Source organism: Carcharodon carcharias, chromosome 26 (assembly GCF_017639515.1).
Source record: "Carcharodon carcharias isolate sCarCar2 chromosome 26, sCarCar2.pri, whole genome shotgun sequence".
Taxonomy (NCBI): Eukaryota; Metazoa; Chordata; class Chondrichthyes; order Lamniformes; family Lamnidae; genus Carcharodon; species Carcharodon carcharias.
This window is the reverse complement of record NC_054492.1, coordinates 24,728,519-24,749,488: the sequence shown is the minus strand read 5'-3', so window position 1 is coordinate 24,749,488 and position 20,970 is coordinate 24,728,519. Positions and strand designations below refer to the sequence as shown.

Sequence of the window (20,970 nt, the reverse complement as noted above, 5' to 3'; positions counted from 1 at the left end):
CATGGCTAATATTGACACAGGCCCAGGATGAAAGCTGGGATCTTCGTGGTCATTGTGGCTCAGTGATACGTAAATATTTTGTTACGTAGTAAGAAAGTCAAGATGATTTCCATCCAGGTCACTGCAGCAACTCTTTAGCTGAAAGTCGGTTCAAAACGTAGGCTGACAGTCGTCAGATAACAGAATTCCAAATAGAGCAAGAATCATCACTATCAACACTCTAGGTCACCAACAAGCCATTCAAATAATACTGCATCAGCATCTTATAATATTTATAATTCTTTTAAACTCGACAACTATATTGGAGCTTCCATCAATGTGGAATTGTACAAAAACTATTGACATAATTGAAGTTTGTGAGACTTAAGTTAATGAACATTTATTCTCAACTTACCAAATGTGTCCTTCGCTACTTCCAGATCCGCCTGTTCTTGTAGCTTCGCTAGTCGGAGTTTTTCTGCTAGTTGTTCCTCTGGCGAGAGCTCCACTGATTCTGCTTTATCTGACTGAAAACAACATACATGTAGAATAGGCAAACAGAATAAAAAAATGACTGATTCCCAGTAACACCATCAAAATGTTGATTCGTCATTTTTATTTCCCTAAAATTCAGTGTCTGCATACCCTTGTTCCCCTCTCACACACACTAAAGTCTTTAAAATTGATTAACTGTCAGGATGTGGGCATCACTGGCAAGACTGGCATTTATTGTTCATTCCTTGGTGCCCTGAGATGGTGATGATGGTGAGCCATCTTCTTGAACCACTGGTTCAAAGCCAAAAGAGGGACTTGCTCTTCTCATCGCAGGAGAAAATTATGTTAACATGTGTGACTCCAGTCCCTCACCAATAAGTTCAGACCAGGTAAGGATGGAAGATTTCCTTCCCTAAAGAACATCAGTTAACCAGTTGGGTTTTTATGATAATCTGACAGGTTCATGGTAACCATTCATGTTAACAGCTTATATTTACAGATTTTCTTTTTAAGAAACGGTTTTAAAATCTCAAACTGTAGTAGTAGGATTTGCACTCACATTCTCTTAATTACTGGTCCAGGAGCATAACCACTAAGCTACATGCTGAACAAATGAAAGATCAGGGAGATAGCCTCTGTCCACTGCATCAATGAGGTGTGCAGTTCCCTCCCTGGTAGTGGAAACAGGCCTGAGAGCTACCCTCCCCATGAGACTGGGAATTCATAATAACAAACCCCAGCACATGCCACCCTTGCAACAGTACAGCTTCCCAGTCTACCTCAAGGTTGTCTAAGATCTGACCAATCAGAAAGCAAAACAATTCAAACTAAAATAAAAGACTGAATTCAGAAACAAGTAACAGGAACTTACAGATATGCCTATCTACCCACTTGTTAAAGACCTCACCCACTTCCTATCAGCTTGCTTCATTACAAATTCCCATGTTCATTAGAGAGAAATTAGCGTGACAAAGTTTGCAAAGACAGCTTCTATTAAAAATGTGGAAATAGATTTTAAAATGTAAAGATAAGGACATCATTTAAAGCTTTAAAACGGAGGACTGAATTACAACGGTGCACCTTGGTTCATATATCTATGCCTTCCTCTTCCACAAGAGATGGGTTACTGTATATAACCCATGTAAATAGAATGGAAGTACACATGCAAACATGAAAAAAGTGAAACAATCAATTCTCTACAAACACCTCATTTTATTTCTGAATCAGAATTATAAAGTACAGATTCACTTTTAGGGGTTAAAAGTTCAGTGGTACTGTGCAACTCCAAACAGCTGGCCTATATGTGCTGATGCCTAATGCATTGCATTTTAGGATGTATATCCTTTAACAGTTTTAATTTTCCCAGTAGACTGCTATGTTTTCAGCACTGTAAATGCTCAGAGGCCTGGGACCTGTGGACTGTTACACCCTGAAGGATATAGAGCAACTTACATTCTTTAACACCTCTTGTTTTCTCTTCTTCAGTTGCTTTTCTCTTTCCTCCTTCTCTTTAATCCGGTCACTTAATTTCTTCTTATCTGAAGGCTTGGCTTCCACTGTAAGAATTACAGAAAAGTCAAAACCATAACTGGCGATATGGTAGCTATCACAGTGGTAAGCAAACACATTAAAATGATCTTTTCACTGTTTTGCCCTCATTTGCAATATCCAACAGAATATCTGTGTGGGATTTATGCTCAACAATACCCAAAAGGTTACAGCAGCCAGCATGTCAACACTGAATCAGTGACAGGACAAGTGCTGAACACAGGTCATAAATCCCTCCATCTCCACAAACCAGTGCAAATTTTGTAAGGTTACTATACATCAACCTGAAAGCAGGTCATTTGTTCTGTGTTCTAGCAGAGAACAAATGTACTTTTGAAATGTGTGAGGAGCAACCATTAGCAGAACTAGAGATTTTCTTATGTTATAAAAATCTAGCCCCAAACTAATCCTCTCCTGAAGGAGCTATCCAACAAAAAGAATGTTCCACCAAGTCTTACCATCCTCGGGTACCTCACACAAGTGACTATTCTACATGACCAGGGAGCCTCAGCGGGCTATTTAATTACAGTAAAAAGTCGAACAATTCAACGGAAACCTGGCTGACATGGAAAAGCACAGGATTTGAGGGTTCAGGTTTACAAAACATTAAAATCAGCACAAGCATCTGAAGAGGGTAAGGCCATAAGCAGCTGTAATACTGGATTTCATGGCAATATGTAGAGGATTTAATGGTGAATCTATCTAACACTTGCTCAGGGCACCAATGAGAACTCACATGCTGTGCTTCAAATTGTGCTGTGGGATCTTATAACATGAACTGAGGGGGAAAATGGGTTTAATGTCTCATTTAAGACCATGCCTTCGATACTGCAGTTCGTCCTCAGTACTGTACAGGGTGTGTCAACCTCAATTTTGCACTAAACTGCTCTAGGACCCTTTGACTCAGAGACAGTAGCACTACCAACTCAGCTTCAAAAAAGACCAAGGCCCTTTTAGATCACATCACCTTCTACCATCCTGGTAGTTGGATGATTTGATAACGGAATTGTTCACGAATCGTAGTGACTCTATCAATGAGTCCAAAACAGACCAGGACAAAAGGGGAGGAAAACCCCAGTGGTTGAGAGCTTAGGAATGATAAGTGCAAAGTAATTTGTCCCTCCCAAGCTTCTTCCCCTCATTACATATGTCATGACTCAAATGATTTACACTAGATCCCAAAATATTATTTCATTTGAATGAATCATTACTAACTCCTTCCACACTGTCTCCTTAGGGAGCTGATTCTACAGACTGCGCAATGAAGGGAATGCTCTTCCCCAAGTATAGTCTATATTCCCTGTTTCTGCTGTTCTGGACAAGGTTGAAAGTGTTAGTCATGGTCCGCACAATCTTGTCTCTTTAGAGTCCCAAAAGCAGCCATTACATCACCTCTTAATTTAAGTATAAAGAAATCCACAGGCTTACCTGGCTTCACTGGTGGCTTCTTTTCCTCTTCATCATCATCCCAGTTGTCCTATGGAAACAAAAAAAAAAAACTAGTATTTAAATTCATATTCTCCATTCCTTAAAATGAAGACACCACTACAAAGTTCTAAAAGCTCTTGATTTATTTTAGTTTTTGTGCCCCACTTTTTGCAGCTTCATAGAGAGCAAATCCCTGCAGGATTTGGTCCTGTGTATTGTAAACTACAAATGGGAGCAATTAAATCATTTAAATCCTTGTGTACCTTGTTTATGGAGTACAATACAGTGTGCTATTAAGCCACAGATGAGAAGATTGCAGCTCAATCCCGAGTCTGTATTGAGCTGATCTCTCAGCAGCCGCTGGGGTACAATTGGCCTCCGCATTCCTGGGATAGGGAGGCAATAGATTGTTGCGGACTTCTGTTAATGGCTTCAGTGGCCTCTGTTGGTAAAAGGCATGTGTAAATAGCAATGGTGGTAGGATCAGACCACTGTAGTGCCCTCTTAACACTTGGTGCCTCAGTTACACAAGGATTTCCACTGTGGCAAGATACCAAATGGTTTTCCCCAATGAAACTGTCCCATGGGAAGACAGTGCATCGTAAGGATAGGTGGAAGTTGGTGGGAAATCGAAATCAAATGCAAAAAGAACAAAAGTAACTGATTAACAGAGAAGACTGAGGGATGATCTGATAAAAGGTCTTTAAGATTATGAAAAGGTTTGTGACATTAGATATAGAGAAAATGTTCCAACTGCAGGCAAACAGAACCACAGACAGTAATAAAGGTGAACTTGGGTGAAAGGAACAGGACGACAGGTTGGTTGGGTTAAAAGGATAGGAGGTGGTTAGTGTGAGCATAAATAGTGGCACAGCCCAATTGGGCTAACTGACCCATTTCTGTGTTATAACTAGTATGTAACACATTGGAATGTTCAAAATATTTGGCTCCTAAGCAATGTGTGGAAGAAAAAGTCACAGGGAGGGGGTACTGGCAAATTAAGAATGATGTTGCCCCTCCAACAGTACCTACCTTTATCAAGTAAGTTCTGCCCTTGTTAAATCCCATTACAGTTACCTCCTTATCCCTGCTGGTGTCACTGTATAAACAGCCATCATAAGGGAAGCCAGTTTCACACTTTCATCTCCATACACATCCTCTAAAGGAGCTGCTAAACTTTCATCCGAACAATTCTGCAGAAACTAGGAATTTGACTATACAATTTTCTACCCTTCAAATCAGAGGCAGGTTTGATGGTGCAGGAATACCAATATAAGAGAGAGAGCCAATCATTGTGCCTGAATGCAGACACAATCAACCTACACTTAAAAGTCATATATGCGGGTTCTTTATTACTTAATTACAGTTAAATAGCAAAATATACAGCCATTTGGAAGGAGTTAATTGGGGACTATAAGTTCTTCTCCAGTGCAGGAATTGGGAGATGTAAAACAATCTGGTGAAAGGGTGTAATTTCAGCGTTACATTTATATAGGAAACACTTACAATCAGGAAAAGAGTCAAACAAAATATGAAAACAGGAAGTAAGCCTTTGCTTACTGATGTGAAGTAAGATTTTTAAATGTATTACATAGATTGATGTCTTGTTTTTAAGTTTGTTACAGCAAGGCATCCAATCTTTTGCCTTTATGCACCATTTAAGTTCACAAGATGGAATCTCAAAGCATAATGCACAACTTTAAACCCTCTTAAGTTGCACATCATTTTACTCTATGGCAACAAATGAATTAACAAATGAAAGAGTTCTGATACAAAATAAGTTTTAATAAGAAATATCAATGTTTAAAAGCATAGGGAACTGGGAGCATTGTATTACACCAGGTACCTGACGAGCTTGGCTTTTTTTATTCATTCACAGAACGTGGGCTTCGCTAGCTGGGCCAATATTTATTACCCATCTCTAGTTGCCCTTGGGAAAGTGATGGTAAGCTCCCTTCTTGAACCATTGCAGTCCATATGATGTAGATACACCAACAGTGCTGTTAGGAATGGAGTTCCAGCATTTTGACCCAGTGACAGTGAAGGAACAGCGATATATTTCCAAATAGAGATGGTGAGTGACTTGGAGGGGAACATCCAGATGTTCCCATCTATCTGCTGCCCTTGTCCTTCTAGATGGTAGTGGTCATGGGTTTGGAAGGTGCGATCTAAGAAGCCTTGGTGAATTCCTGCAGTGCATCTTGTAGATGATACCCACTGCTGATACTGTGCATCGGTGGTGCAGTAAGTGAATGTTTGTGGATGTGGTACCAATCAAGTGAGTTGCTTTGTCCTGGATGGTGTCAAGCTTTGAGTGTTATGGGAGCTGCACTCATCCAGGCAAGTGGAGAGTATTCCATCACACTCCCAACCTGTGCCTTGTAGATGTTGGACATGCTTTGGGGAGTCAGGACGTGAGTTATTCGTTGCATGATTCCTAGCCTCTGACCTGCTCTTGCAGCCACAGTATTTACATGGCTAGTCTAGTGCAGTTTCTAGTCAATGGTAACCCCCATTCCCCCCCAGGATGTTGATAGTGGGGGATTCAGTGATGGTAAGGCCATCAAACATCAAAGGGTGATGATTAGATTCTCTCTCTTTGGAGATGGTCATTGCCTGGCACTTGTGTGGTGTGAATGTTACTTGCCACTTTTCAGCCCAAGCCTGGATATTGTCCAAGTCTTGCTGCATTTGGACATGGACTACTTCAGTATGAGTCGTCATGAATGGTACTGAACATTGTGCAGTCATCAGCGAACATCCCCACTTCTGATGGAAGGTCACTGATCAAGCAGCTGAAGATGCCTGGGCCTAGGACACTACGCTGAGCAACTCCTTCAGTGATATCCTGGAGCTGAGATGACTGACCTCCAACAACCACAACCATCTTCCTTTGTGCTAGGTATGACTCCAACCAGAGGAGAGATCCCCCCCCTCCCCCAAATCCCACTGACTCCAGTTTTGCTAGGGCTTCTTGGTGCTACACTCAGTCAAATGCTGCCTTGATGTCAAGGGCAGTCACTCTCACCTTACCTTGGTAGTTCAGCTCTTTTGTCCATGTTTGAACCAAGGCTGTAATGAGGTCAGGAGCTGAGTTGCCCTGGCGGAACCCAATTTGTGAGACAGTAAACATAGATTCAACCGGTCAAATGCCTATGTGTGCTGCAGAAGCCTATAATCTCAGGTTGCCAGTATAAACAGGTCTCAAGTGTTCCAATTTGGGATTTCTCCATCAATGAGGCAATACTACTAAATCCTGCCATATCCAAACTTCAGGTGCACAAAATGCAACAAGGCTTTTTCACTGACAATTTGGCAATGGGTTTTGAGAGGAAACACAATGCTCAAAGAGTGCAAGCTGAAATCACTAGTTCTACAAAGCATTGTAGATGGACTTATGAAATACTGGGCAGCTCAAATGTAATCACACTTTTTAATCAAATACAGGCATTAGAGCTGAGTTGTGGATTTCAGAGTCACAATAAAAACTAATTCAAGTATCAAAATACCCCTAGATACATCACTAATGCCCCGTGTTAGGAAACATTCTATCTACAAATCTTTTAAATGACCTGTACTTTGCCCCTCTGGGGCTGGCCTGAAGGAATGCAAACCTGTGCAGGACATTTACTCACCTGGAGTGGGGAGGCAAATGCTGCTAAGGGCTAGGATTCTTCATACTTGGCTCCACATACCTTGAAAATTTATGTTCAAGGTCATAGCCAAATAAACAACAGGCTCACCAACCCTCGCTGTTAAGTAATTAAACATTTTTGAATGCTGAAAACATTTATTAGAGACCTGTGATAACCCTTAGTTCTTCCTAATCTGATGTACATCCTGTGTGGTCGGTTAAGTGATGTGACTGTAGAGATTCGCAATCAGGCAAACAGAAGTCCACCTGCAGATTTCTCAGCAGTTTCATTTGGAGATTCAAGGTCAAGGGCAGATTTCAGTGCATGGCACATTCAGCTGGCCAAAGAAAAAGTTAAAGTTCAACCAATGATCACTAATAAGTTAATTCAGAAAGTTTTAAAAGTAAAGCCACACTATTGAGAACAAAATTCTATAAACTTTCCAGCAAGTGATTAGCCACTATCTACATTTGAAGCCTAATCAAGACAATATTTTGGGAGCCATTTATTTAATACCCCTCCACAAATATATTGTCTCATAGAAACACAATGGTTTATGGCATAGGTCATCATTTGGCCCAACATGTCCAAGTCGACCAAGAAAGAGCTATCCTGTCAAATTCCGCCTTCCAGCTCCTGATTCCATAGCCCTGTAGGTTACAACACCTTGTGCATATCCAAGTGTTTTTTGAAGGCTGTGTTTGCTGCCAACACCTTGCAGGTGCAGTTGTAGGGTTTAACTCCCCAACAGCATTGCAAGCAGAGCAGGCAGTGACCAGGAGCAGAGGTGCTAATCAAACAGTTATTAAAGAGAGTGATGAAAAAAACCTCACATCCTCTGAGTCGGCAGGGAGAAAGGGAGCCAGGGATCGGGATGAGAAGCTTCTGCTCCACCCGGTGAAGGCCGCAATTCCAGATTACAACCTCCATATCCTGCGTCTGCAGCCCCGGGGCTTCTTCTGGTTGGACCTTATTCAGATCCTGAATTGTTCATCCATTTTCTGAAACCTGCGGCAGGTGGGATCCCCAGAAACTCTTGGGGTGGGGGGTGTGGGGTCCACACCTGAACTGCCCACCCACCCACCCGTCATGAGGTTCAAACTGGGTTAGCAGCTTCAGGATCTGAAGTCGACCCAACCTGCACTGTCTCTCCTGAAAAGGACATCTCTGGCTTTCTTTGCATGCGCAGATGGTTGTTGAAAGCCCATTGTGTTGGCAGGGGACAGACAGTTTTTAAAACGTGATGAGGGTTTCTGCCTCTACAACCCTTTCAGGCAGTTTCAGACCAACACCACCCTCTGGTTGAGAAAAATTACTCAATTTCCCTCCAATCTTCCACCAATTACAGGTACTTTAAATTTATGACCCCTGGTTATTGATGTCTCGAATGGAAATGGGTTCTTCCTACCTAAGCCTGCCAGGCCCTTCAATTTTATACAACTCAATTAAAACTGCCCTCAGCCCCCTCTGTCCCAAAGGAAAGAACCCCAGCCCATCCGATATTCCTTCATAACTAAAATTCTCCATTTCTGGCAACCTTCTCAAATCTCTGCATTGTCTTCATGTGATCTCATTCTTCCTGTATTGTGGTCACCAGACTCAGAACGCAGTAGTCTGTGGTCTAACTAGTGTTTCATACAGTTCCAGCATAACATCCCTGCTTTTATACTCTAGGCCTCGACCAATAAAGCACAATATCCCTAATGACTTCTTGATCACATCTCCCTGTCCTGCTACCTTCAGGGATCTGTAGAACATACATTCCAAAGTTTCTCTGTTGCTCTACGCTTTTCAGAATCTTACTATTTGCCTATTCTCTTGCTTGTGATGACATAGTGGTATTGTCACTGAACTAGTAATCGCTGGGGACCGGGGTTCAAATCCCACCACAGCAGATGGTGGGGTTTAAATTCAATGTAAATCGGGAATTAAAGGTCTAATGATGACCACGAAAGAATTGTAGATTGTTGTCCTTTAGGGAAGGAAATCTGCCGTCCTTACCAGGTCTGGCCTACATGTGACTCGAACCACAATGTGGACAACTCAAAAGCCCTCTGAAATGGCCCAACAAGCCACTCAGTTGTATCAAACTGCAAAATCTCAAAAAGGGTGAAACTGGACGGACCCCAGCTGTCTCTCAGACTAATCAAGCAACAACGCGTCATCCTCACAGAATCATTACTTACAGATATTGCCCCAAACACCACCATGACCATCTATCCTGCCGATGGGGCAGGACATACACAGCAGAGGTGGCGGCACAGTGGGATATAGTCAGGAGTGAGTTGCCATGTGAGTCCTCAACATCGACTCCGGACCCCATGAAGTCTCATGGCATCAGGTCAAACATGGGCATGGAAACCTCCTGCTGATTACCACGTACCGCCCTCCTTCAGCTAATGAATCAGTGCTCCTCCATGCTGAACACCTCTTTGAAGCAACACTGAGGGTGGAAAGGGTGAAAAATGTGCTCTGGTTGGAGCCTTCCATGTCCATCACCAAGAGTGACTCAATAGCACTACTACTGACCGAGCTAGTTGAGTCCTAAAGGTCATAGCTGTTAGATTAGGCCCGCAGCAGGTGATGAGGGAACCAACGAGAGGAAAAAACATACTTGACCTCATCCTCACCAACCTGCCTACCGCAGATGCATCTGTCCATGACAGTATCAACAGGACTGACCACTGCACAGTCCTTCTGGAGATGAAGTCCTGCCATCACATTTTGGATACCCTCCATTGTGTTGTGTGGCACTACCACCGTGCTAAATGGGATAGATTTCAAACACATCTATCAACTCAAGACTAGGCATCCATGAGGTACTGTGGGCCATCAGCAGCAGCAGAATTGTACTTGAACACAATGTGTAACCTCATGGCCTGGCATATCCCCCACTCTACCATTACCATCAAGCCAGGGGATCAACCCTGGTTTAATGAAGAGTGCAGGAAGGCATGCCAGGAGCAGCACCAGGCATATCTAAAAATGAAGTGTCAATCTGGTGAAGCTACAACACAGGATGACTTGCATGCCAAACAGCATAAGCAGCAAGCAAAAAGAGAGCTAAGCAATTCCACAACCAACGGATCAGATCTAAGCTCTGTAGACCGATCACATCCAGTCATGAATAGTGGTGGACAATTCAATTCACTGGGGGAGGAGGCTCCATTAATATTCCCATCCTCTCTGATGGAGGAGCCCAGCACATCAGTGCAAAAGATAAGGCTGAAGCATTTGCTACAATCTTCAGTCAGAAGTGCTGAGTGGATGATCCATCTTGGCCTCCTCCAGAGGGACCCTGCATCACAGATGCCAGTCTTCAGCCAATTCGATTCACTCCACGTGATATAATGAAATGGCTGAAGGCACTGGACAGTGCAAAGGCTTTGGGCCTTGACAATATTCCGGCAGTAGTACTGAAGATTTGTGCTCCAGAACTTGCTATGCTGTTGCAGTACAGCTACAACAGTGGCACCTACCCGGTTATGTGAAAAATTGCCCAGGTATGTCCTGTCCACAAAAAGGGCAAATCCAACCCAGCCAATTACCATCCCATCAGTCTACTTTCTATCATTAGTAAAGTAATGGAAGGGGTCATTAACAGTGCTATCATGCAGCACTTGCTTAGCAATAACCTGCTCACTGATGCTCCATTTGGGTTCTACCAGGGCCACTCAGCTCCTGACCTTATGGCAGCCTTGGTTCAAACATGGACAAAATAGTTGAACTCCCGAGGTGAGACTGACTGCCCTTGATATCAAGGCCTATTCGGCTGAGTGTGGCATCAAGGAGCCCTAGCAAAATTGGAATCAATGGGAATCAGGGGGAAACTCTCCACTGGTTGGAGTCATACCTAGCACAAAGAAAGATGGTTGTGGTTGTTGGAGGTCCGCAATCTCAGCTCCAGGACATCACTGCAGGAGTTCCTCAGGGTAGTGTCCTCGGCCCAACCATCTTCAGCTGCTTCATCAATGACCTTCCTTCCATCATGAGGTCAGAAGTGGGGATGTTCACTGATGGTTACACAATGTTCAGTACCAGTTGCGACTCCTCATACTGTCTAAGTCCAAATGCAGCAAGGACAATATCCAGCCTTGGGTTGACAAGTGGTAAGTAATATTCACACCACACAAGTGCCAGGCAAAGACCATCTCCAACAACAGGGAACCTAACCATTGCCCCATGACATTCAATGGCATTAACATCACTGAATACCCCACTATCAACATCCTGGGGGTTACCATTGACCAGAAACTTAACTGGACAAGCCATATAAATACTGTTGCTATAAGAGCAGGTCAGAGGCTAGGAATCGTGCAATAAGTAACTCACCTCCTGACTCTACAAGGCAAAGGTCAGAAGTGTGATGGAATACTCCTCACTTGCCTGGATGAGTGCAGCTCCCACAACACAAGAAGCTCGGCACAATCCAGGACAAAGCAGCCCACTTGATTGGTACTACCTCCACATTCAAACCTTGCACCACCGATGCAGTGTCAGCAGTGTGTACCATCTACAAGGTGCATTGCAGGAATTCACCAATGCTCCTTAGATAGTGCCTTCCAAACCCACGGCCACTACTATCTAGAAGGACAAGGGCAGCAGATAGATGGGAACACCACCACCTGGAAGTTCCCCTCCAAGTCACACACCATCTTGACTTGGAAACATATTGCCGTTCCTTCACTGTCATCATAAGACATAGGAGCAGAAATTAGGCCATTTGGCCCATCGAGTCTGCCCCGCCATTCAATCATGGCTGATAAGTTTCTCAACCCCATTCTCCCACTTTTTCCCCGTAACCTTCGAACCCCACACCAATCAAGAACCTATCTAACTCGGTCTTAAATAAACTCAATGACCTGGCCTCCACAGCCTTCTGTGGCAATGAATTCCATAGATCCTGGAACTTCTTCCCTAACAGCCCTATACTGCATGGACTGCAGTGGTTCAAGAAGGCAGCTCACCACCACCTTCTCAAGAGCAACTAAGGATGGGCAATAAATGCTGGCCCAGCCAGCAAAGCCCAGATCCTGTGAATGAATAAAAAAAATGCATTACCTCACATTTCTCCAGATTGAATTCCATTTACCACTGTGTTATCACTGTGCCTAAATCACACTGGATAACATTAACCCCCATTTCATTTATAGAGGTAGACATACAGGTAAAGCACCAGTGTTACACCCCTATCAATTTGTCTCAACAGTGCACTGGATACCTACATGTTTGCAGAGGGAATCTGAAGTCATATTTTAGATTTTGTAACAAACTTGAATCGCTTAGCTCAACCACCTTATCACACTACATCAGTGCTGTTACTGTGCTGATTCTAAAGCAATGGCTTTCAATCACTTTTCATGGGCAACATTTACAAATACTGCTCCCATCTTAACTTCCAAATGAACACATTAGCTATCCACAAAAAAGATGTTATTAGTAGATAAAAATTTTACAATGCAGAAACAGGCCATTTAGCCCAACTGGTCTATGCTGGCGTTTAAAGCTCTCGACAAGCCCCCCCAAGCCAAGCACATCCTTCTATTCCTTCCTTGCTCGTGTTCTTATTTAGCTGCCCCTTTAAATACATCAATGTCTCAACTACTCCGTGTGACACCGAGTTCCACATTCTCAGCAAGGATTATTCAATAATTTATTGGCAGACAACAAATTGCATATCAGCATCTCAACCAGTGGAACAAAATTCAGAAATCTGAATACTCCAGGGATCCTGATTCTTTACTGTTGTAGACATATTCCTGCGATATTCTTCAAACAAAATCACCCACATCACTATCACCAGTGACAGAATTCAGTCACAAGCCAGATCTGGAAGGATTAAATTTAACCGTTTTACTGTATGTTCTCCACAGTTCAAATGGAAATGGCACCAGATTTTGGTTCTCACAAAAAGTGATCGACCCAAAAAGTTAACCCACATTCCTCTGTCCATAGATGCTGCCTGACCTGCTGAGTGCCTCGAGCATAATCTGTTTTGAGATGTTCAGAATCTGCAGTATTTGCTTTTAGTTTTGAGATTATCAAGTTTCATAGAATGACTACCATGTTTACAAAAACCCAAGAATGATTTCATGCTACCTCTAGCTATGGGGGTCCATGTGCAGAAGACTGAAAACTAGATGATACACACCATAAAAGAATATTCAGCAGTGAGCTCAAGGTTCAATTTCAAGCTGATGACACATCTAGTGAGTAATTTATAATAGTCAGCAAACAAAGTCCTGATTTTGCTGACAAGTGAAAAACTTTTCAACCTTGTTCTTGCATTTCAAATTACCAGAACAGCTTTACTGAATGAGTGTCAATATATTGTCCAATACATTCAGGGTTATCACTCCAACGATAGTAAAATTAGTTAGAGTTTTGGATACCATTGAATTGTAGGAAATATTGTATCAACATAGTTTTAGTTGAGTGTGACGTGTTTCCCAACCATACCACCAGTTCAACCCAACAAAACAAGCGCACACATCAAAGAGCGCACTTAGAGCAGGAGCATCGAACATCCAGCCTGTGGAATAGTTGCAGTCTGCGTGCTGGATGTCTCAGACACTGCTCCTTACAGTCTGTGAGTCCTGCGCTGTTAAATATTGTCACTGTTTTGCTCATTCCAATGATGTCAGCACCATCTCTCCGACTGGCACAGAGAACTGGTCCCTACGTGAGAACTAGGGACCAGAATAGGGAGGGACTTGGGAAGGGGAGCCAGTGAGATCATACTTGGAACAGGGATTGAAGAAAACTAAGCGATGGCTGTTGATAAACTAGGTCTTGGACACAGGGAGATGGAGACTGGGTGTCAGGGCAATAGGGGTTTGGGTGGGGGCAGCTGGCGAGAGGACTATGGAATTAAGTAGATTGGTCACGGGACCAAGCATTTACTGCAGAGCTGTCAGCAGAGGAACAGGAGTAGGCCACTCAGCCCATTTAACTTGCTCCACTATTCAATGAGATCATGGCTGACCTGTGACCTAATGCCATATAACTTCCTTTGTCTCATATCCCTCAGTATCTTTGGTCCTGGGGATTTGTCATTCTTTAATGCCGCTATTTTCTTTATTACTGTTATGTTACTTATGTTAAGTTTGTTGCTTTCCTGATGCAATTTTTTTCTTTGGGATGCCTGGCATATTCTTCTCTTTCTCTTCGCTGATAGAAAATAATTATCCAAAATGTTGTCGCTGCATTTTAATTTACATTATCAATGCCAGAAGTTTAAGGAGCCTACAACGCTGCCCACACCCCTCTTTCCAAATGTAAGTTGTGTTGTTGATACTGATATCTCCTGCATGTTCCTTTTCATACTCTTTGTAGCTCTTACAATATGCTGTCATTCTTTGCATTTCTCCTGTTGTCAGGATCTGAGTTAATTTTTCCATTTTAGTATGCTTTCTCTCCTTTCAGTTTTATGTAGTGCATTCAATTTTTTAAGTTGTCCAGGGTTGCTGTTTGATATGGGCGTATTGGATAAGTGTAGTGGTAACATCTTTGGCAGTCACCCCTGAATTTCTGGTACTGCCACTGATCTGCACACAACTCTCAAATGGCTCTAAGTAACTGCTGGGGCACACCCATGGCAGGTGGTAGGGTGGGACCATGGCACTTGAGGGGTTTCTGATCAGCCATAATTGATGTAGAGCAGGGCCCCTCAAGTCATAAACATTTTTCTCCCCTCCATGAAACGGAAGTAAAATCTCAAAAGCTCTTTGACAAATAGAGCTCTTTCCCCTTAGGCGTATAAATTGGTTCAAAATCATTAAATTCTTTTCAGAACACCTAATACTTGTTATTTTACCAATCAACAGGTTTGGCCGATTTACTGTGACTAGTCTGACTTACTTCACCTAAATCTAGATTTTTAATAGCTGTTTCACATTTCTCCCTTTCAATCACTATATTGCACTTAATCCTGTTATGATCTCTATTAGATATATATTTGAACACCAACAGACGTAACTAAACCTGGTTCATGACTAAATCTGGCCTGCCCCTTTGTTGGTTCTAGTATGTGCATGCTCAGGAGTGTTCTGCAACCAGAGCTTCTCCAGCTTACTGATATGAGTTAGCTTGCGTATCCCAAAGCAAATCTAGCACATCACAGCTGCTGCCATGGGACTATAACCTTAAATCTTTTTTCTATTTCTTGAATGCCCATAAAGTTTCCATTACCTTCCTACTCCATCCTTAATTAGTAAGGCTACTACCCCCACCACTACTGCTTTCCCCCATCTCTCCTGTAGGCCTGGTATATTTAGTTCCCAGTCCCAATCGCCTCAGTAATGGCTACCATGCTTACAGACCAAGTTGCATTTGTTCCTTATACTCTGTATGCAGAATGCTTATTTAGGCTATACTTAACCTAATCTGCCCTATAGCTCTAATACTTTACTCTCATATTTCTTTGTCCTGGTTTAACTAATTTACATCTTTTAGCTTTCCCTTTGCATGTAGCACCAAGGCACAAATTCTGATATTACTGTATTCATCCCGTCCAATATTAATTATGTATAATCACTTTTCCACCCCTACCCTCGGCCACTTACTGGTTTCAAGTTGCCATAACCACCCTAATTATCCTTTCCCCTGGGAATGTGGTCCCAGCTGGAGAGCGTCCAATGGTACAGTTCGTTCCATTCCCAGTAATGGTGTCTGTGTCCCAGGGAATGGAACTTCTCTTTCCTACACCATCCTTAAGCCATGCGTTTACCTCCTGAATCTCCTTATCTCAATTCGGAAATGGGTCAGGTCAGAATCTGGAGACTATAAGCCTTGAGGTCAGGTTCTTTAAATTAGCTTCTAGTATTCTGCAAACAGAACCTTTTGCCCGCGATTTCCTATGCTGTTGACCCCAACAATATCCTTTCAAACCAGTTTGAGATGTTCCACTCTGGCACCAGTGAGGATGTGCACATGCGATGCAATGGATACAAGGCTATGGGCCCAGTACTGGAAAATGGCATTAGAACAGTTAGGTATAAAAACAAAAAAACTGCAGATGCTGGAAATCCAAAACAAAAACAGAATTACCTGGAAAAATTCAGCAGGTCTGGCAGCATCGGCGGAGAAGAAGAGTTGACGTTTCGAGTCCTCATGACCCTTCGACAGAACTAGTTAGGTACTTGTTTTACTGACGCTGACTCAATGGGCCAAAGGGACTTTTCCCGAGCTGTAGACCTCTATGACTATGTAACATACCATGTGCTACTTTTGATCTTACTTACAAAAAAGAATGCTAATTATTGAATCCCTTATGTTACACTTTCCCTCCTCTGTGTAACACCTCGCCCCCCGAACACTTCTCTCTACAGGGCCTCTCGCTCCAAGGTGCCGTGGTCATTATTCTGACTGACCTTCAGACAGTCTTTATCCTTCCCCTTTTAGGTGATAAGTACATTGTTTCTGTTGGATAGGATCAGATTCCGCAGAATGTTACGCTCTCTCTCACTTGGATTCCCCTTACTCTGTACACTTTCGATCACACCAACCCCATTCTGATCCTGCAATGATAAGACACAGTGGTCATGACAACTTTAAACCAGTAAGTAGGGGAGGACAGGGGTTTCCAGGTGGAAAAGTGACTATAAATAATTATAAAAAATGTAAGATGGGGAGAGTGCAGTAATAATTAGAATTATATAGTGCCTTGGCACTATATGTAAAAGGAAAGCTAAAAGATGTAAAGTAGTTAAAACAGGAAAAATAAATAAGAATGAACATCAACCTAGTGCCTTCTCTCTACAAAGGTGTGACTAAGGTCTGGAGCAAACTCCAGAAACTCTTCACATTCCAGCTCAATGACTGAGCTGGAAAGATTCACGATGGAAAGCATCTACTGCAAGTGTGTACGCTTGGGAGTCGCATTGTTCCTCATACTGCAGTCCAGACACGACCCATGCTGTCACATTTTAGTCTCTTTTTGCTATATTTTAATCTGGTCTGAATTAAAAAACACAATCCTGCACTATGCACTAAAACACTGGACAAAGTTTTATATACTTACTGTCTCAGTACTGGAGGCAAAAAGCAGCACCAAATTCCCCCTCTCACCACATTCCGAACTTTATACTGGTTTCAATGCTCATCATTTACAACAAATCCAATCTGCCACATATCATACAAGGTTGTTTCTGCTGGTGGAACATGTGGAGAACAAAGAGAACGAAACTTGAAGATTCTCCCTGCATGCCCCTTTCATACAAACTCCAATACATGTAGGAATGAGACACAGCCAGCTGTATTATTCTGGAGTTGCAAAGAGCACTCCTGCTCCTCCGTGCACCACAGAAGGGCAAGTCACTGAATCACAGAATTCTTATAGTGCAGGAGGCAGCCATTTGGCCTGTCTTGTCTGCACCGGCTTTCCATATGAACAATTAATCTAGTAACTCTGCAAATTCTTCCTTTTCAGGTATCAGTCTACCTGCCTTTTGAATGCCTTGATCGAACCTGCCTTGAACACGTTCTCAGGTAGTCTACACCTTAACCATTTGCTGTGTGAAACATTTTTCCTCACAGCTAAACTGAAAAATTAGTTGCAGTTTTCAATGTGCAGACACCACCTAGTTTACGTGCATTTAACAGAATTCTTTAGTATATTTAAAATCGATCCAATGCAGTTACCAGGTACATCTGAAAGCCAGTATGCCTTGATACCAATGCAATATGATCTGTCGCCGTGCAATTTAGGAGCAGGGCCACATGCATTGGTACATAATATACCTGTTATCCTCAATAAACAGGCAAAATCCACAGTGGTCCTTTCCCAATATATCCAAATAACTTTAGCTGTATGTGGCCCACCCCCAGAATACCTTACCACTCTAAATTGAGTTTGACACCCCAACTTAAGAGCAATGCAACACCAGGTTGAAATGTAGTATTATATCAATCTGAAGCACAGCAGCATTTTTTTTATCAATAGCTTTTTGGAATTAATACACTAAGTAAACCAAGTGCAACACTAACATTGATAGACCTATCTAAACCAAACCAAATATTCAAATGTCAAATAAAGCTTGCACATTATTTAAAGGAATTCAAGAAATTCATTTAATTACATTACTCCTTTTCATTACAATGGTTCTCAGTTATAATTCCCTTGAACAAAGAAGTCTGCGGCCTTTACTTAGATGAACTAAGTTACCACACAATCTTTACCATATAAACAGTGAGTAAAGTGAATAATTAAGGTCTGCATATGCCTCTCTGTTGCTCCATCAATTGCTTTATCAGAGGGTGGTGTCAATGCAGATGGAAGGACAGAAACACCCAAAAACACCAGACCACAAACATTCAACAAAGCACAAGAATTGTTGTGACTAAAATTTACATCACGGGAGTAGTGTTGTGCAGCAAACTAACCCAACAAATTAGTCTCCCCTAAAGGACCAATAAATAACTGATATTTATAGAGCAACCTCAGTCATAATTCAGAAAAACTAACACCAAGCCAGGGAAGAAAACATTAAAACAAGTGACCAAAAGTTTTGTCAAAGATGTATGTTTTAAGCAGCATTTCTAAAGAGGAGAAAGGGATAGCAAGGCTGGGTAGTTTAGAGAAAGAATCCCAGAGATATGAGCACAGGAACAACTGAAAACACAACGGTGGAGTGATGGGTTTGGATGACGAACAGAAGGCCAGAAGTAAAGGAACACAGGATTTAGAGAACTTGTGGAAGGTTACAGAGATAGGGAATGGGTGAAACCATGGAGGAATTTGAACAGGAGGATCAGAATTTTATAACAGGAGGCATGGTGAAGAGAACCAACATTGGTCAGTGAGCACAGGGGTAAGAGTTAGTGACCAAGGAAAAACACACATGCGATAAATTGTATGGTGAAGTAATTGCACAGCCATTCTCCTAAACAACAGGAGCCATGTGGGAAGCAATGGTGTCACCGCAAGCTCACCCTCTCCAAACCCCTTGATATACACTCACCACCAGAGCTAACAACATGCTCCGGGGAGGGTGGAAGCCTTGGCCTGCGCTGGTGGTGGTGTCTGGCCATGGGGGAACGGGGATGGAGGAGTGGGGAGAGAAGAGTGGTGTGCGGCCTGGGGTGGGTGGGGGGGGGGGGGAGGGTGGTGTCCGGCCCGGGGGTGGGGTGGGGTGGTGGTGGTGGTGTCTGGCCCGGGGTAGGGTGGGGGGGGGAGAAGGGTGGTGTCCGGCCCGGGGTAGGGTGGTGTCCGGCCCGGGGTAGGGTGGGGGGGGGGGGAGGGTGGTGTCCGGCCCGGGGTAGGGTGGGGGGGGGGGGGAGGGTGGTGTCCGGCCCGGGGTAGGGTGGGGGGGGGGGGGGGGGGGGGGGGGAGGGTGGTGTCCGTCCCGGGGTGGGGGGAGGGAGGGTGGTGTCCGGCCCGGGGTGGGGGGTGTCCGGCCTGGGGTGGGGGGAGGGTGGTGTCCGACCCGGGTGGGGGGAGGGTGGTGTACGGAAAGGGGTGGGGTGGGGGTGAGTGATTTGAGGCCCGGGGTGGGGTTGGGTGGTGTCCGACCCGGAGTGGGGTGGGTGGTGTACGGAACGGTGTGGGGTGAGGGTGGGTGGTGTCCGACCCGGGCCTGTTTCTTTACCTTCACATCCTCCTCCTCGTCCTCGCCTTCCCATCTGTCCACGATCACCGGCTTACTCCCCGCCGCCACCGCCTGGGTCTGGAAATCGTCGTCTGCAAAGAGAGCCGCAGTCAGCCGTTAGCGGGGAAGGAGGGGCTGGAGCTAGAGAGAAAAAATAAAACCACACGAAACCTCCCGGCGCCGTTAAAGCCGCGACACAAAAACCATGCTCACCCCAGCCGTCCGACTCCGCCATCGCCGCCACCTGCCCGCTCAGTCACGCCGCGGAATTGTGGGATACTGGAAGACTAGGAATTATGGGATTTTGGAGGTCTGATCTGGGAGGACCCCGGGGTTTGCCCACCTCCTACGCTGCGCTAGCGTCTCGGTAGTAGCAACTTCAGCCGAATGTAACCCATTCTTTCACTATGTTTCTTTCTTTTACATTTAAATATATACATTTCGTAAATTACACTGAGCGATATATAAAATTATTCATATTGAAAACTTACCTATGTAAACAACCTGCATTTAAATAGTCCTTTAACATAGTAAACTTCCTGGAGCATGGCTGTCAAACAAAATTTGGCACAAAAGGAAATATTACAACTTTTGACCAAAAGTCAAAAAGGCAGGTTTTAAGGAACTTCTTAAAGGAGTAGCGAGGTTTAGGGATAGAATTCCAGAGCTGCCTGTTAACATCGAGGATGCTCAAGAGCCCAAATAGTGGAGAGATCTCGGGTGTTGTATACTTGCTAAAATATAATTACACTTTTCATTAATCGTTAACTGTTTTTGTGGACAGTGTGATCCATTATTGAATATAATTTTCTTACATTCATCCAGGGCAAAACAGTCCACTCGATCAGTGGAGCTATCCCTCCACCCGTAGTGTAAACTATCGCTCATTTACTATCTACAGAATACATCGCAGCAATTCAACCGAGCTTGCTTCAAACAAAATTTAGTCCCATGACTTCTAGTTCCAAAAATAGCAGCACCATCAGTGACCTTCCCTTCATCATTAGGTCAGAAATGGGGGATGCTGATTGCGCCACGTTCAGTATTATTTACAACTCCTCAGATACTGAAGTAGTCAGTGCCTGCATGCAGCAGGACCTGGACAACATTTAGGCTTAGGCTGATAAGTGCTAAGTAACATTTGTGCCACACAAGTGCCAGGCAATGACCATCTCCAACAAAGACAATCTAACCATCTCCCATGACTTTCAATGGCAATACCATGGGTACCATACCAGGTGAATCTCCCACCTTTTGACTGACTGCAACAAGATGTATTTTTGAGGAATGTTTAACTC

At 43.5% G+C, this 20,970-nt stretch overlaps 1 protein-coding gene across 2 annotated transcripts in view; it reads right to left on the bottom strand.

The window, feature by feature from the left end:
- Positions 1-20,579, bottom strand: part of LOC121269943 (eukaryotic translation initiation factor 3 subunit J-like) — a 33,482-nt gene extending 12,903 nt beyond the window's left edge. The window contains exons 1-5 of one of the 2 annotated variants that reach the window (XM_041175102.1): positions 20,488-20,579; positions 19,673-19,764; positions 3,451-3,499; positions 1,927-2,030; positions 395-506 (exon numbers count right to left, since the gene is read on the bottom strand). In XM_041175102.1, the coding sequence (XP_041031036.1) occupies positions 395-506; positions 1,927-2,030; positions 3,451-3,499; positions 19,673-19,764; positions 20,488-20,560 (430 nt within the window). In that variant the 5' untranslated portion in view covers positions 20,561-20,579. Of the gene's footprint in view, positions 1-394; positions 507-1,926; positions 2,031-3,450; positions 3,500-19,672; positions 19,765-19,885; positions 19,949-20,487 lie in introns of those variants that run through there. The other variant, XM_041175103.1, reaches the window with a different exon arrangement.
- Positions 20,580-20,970: the final 391 nt, after the last annotated feature.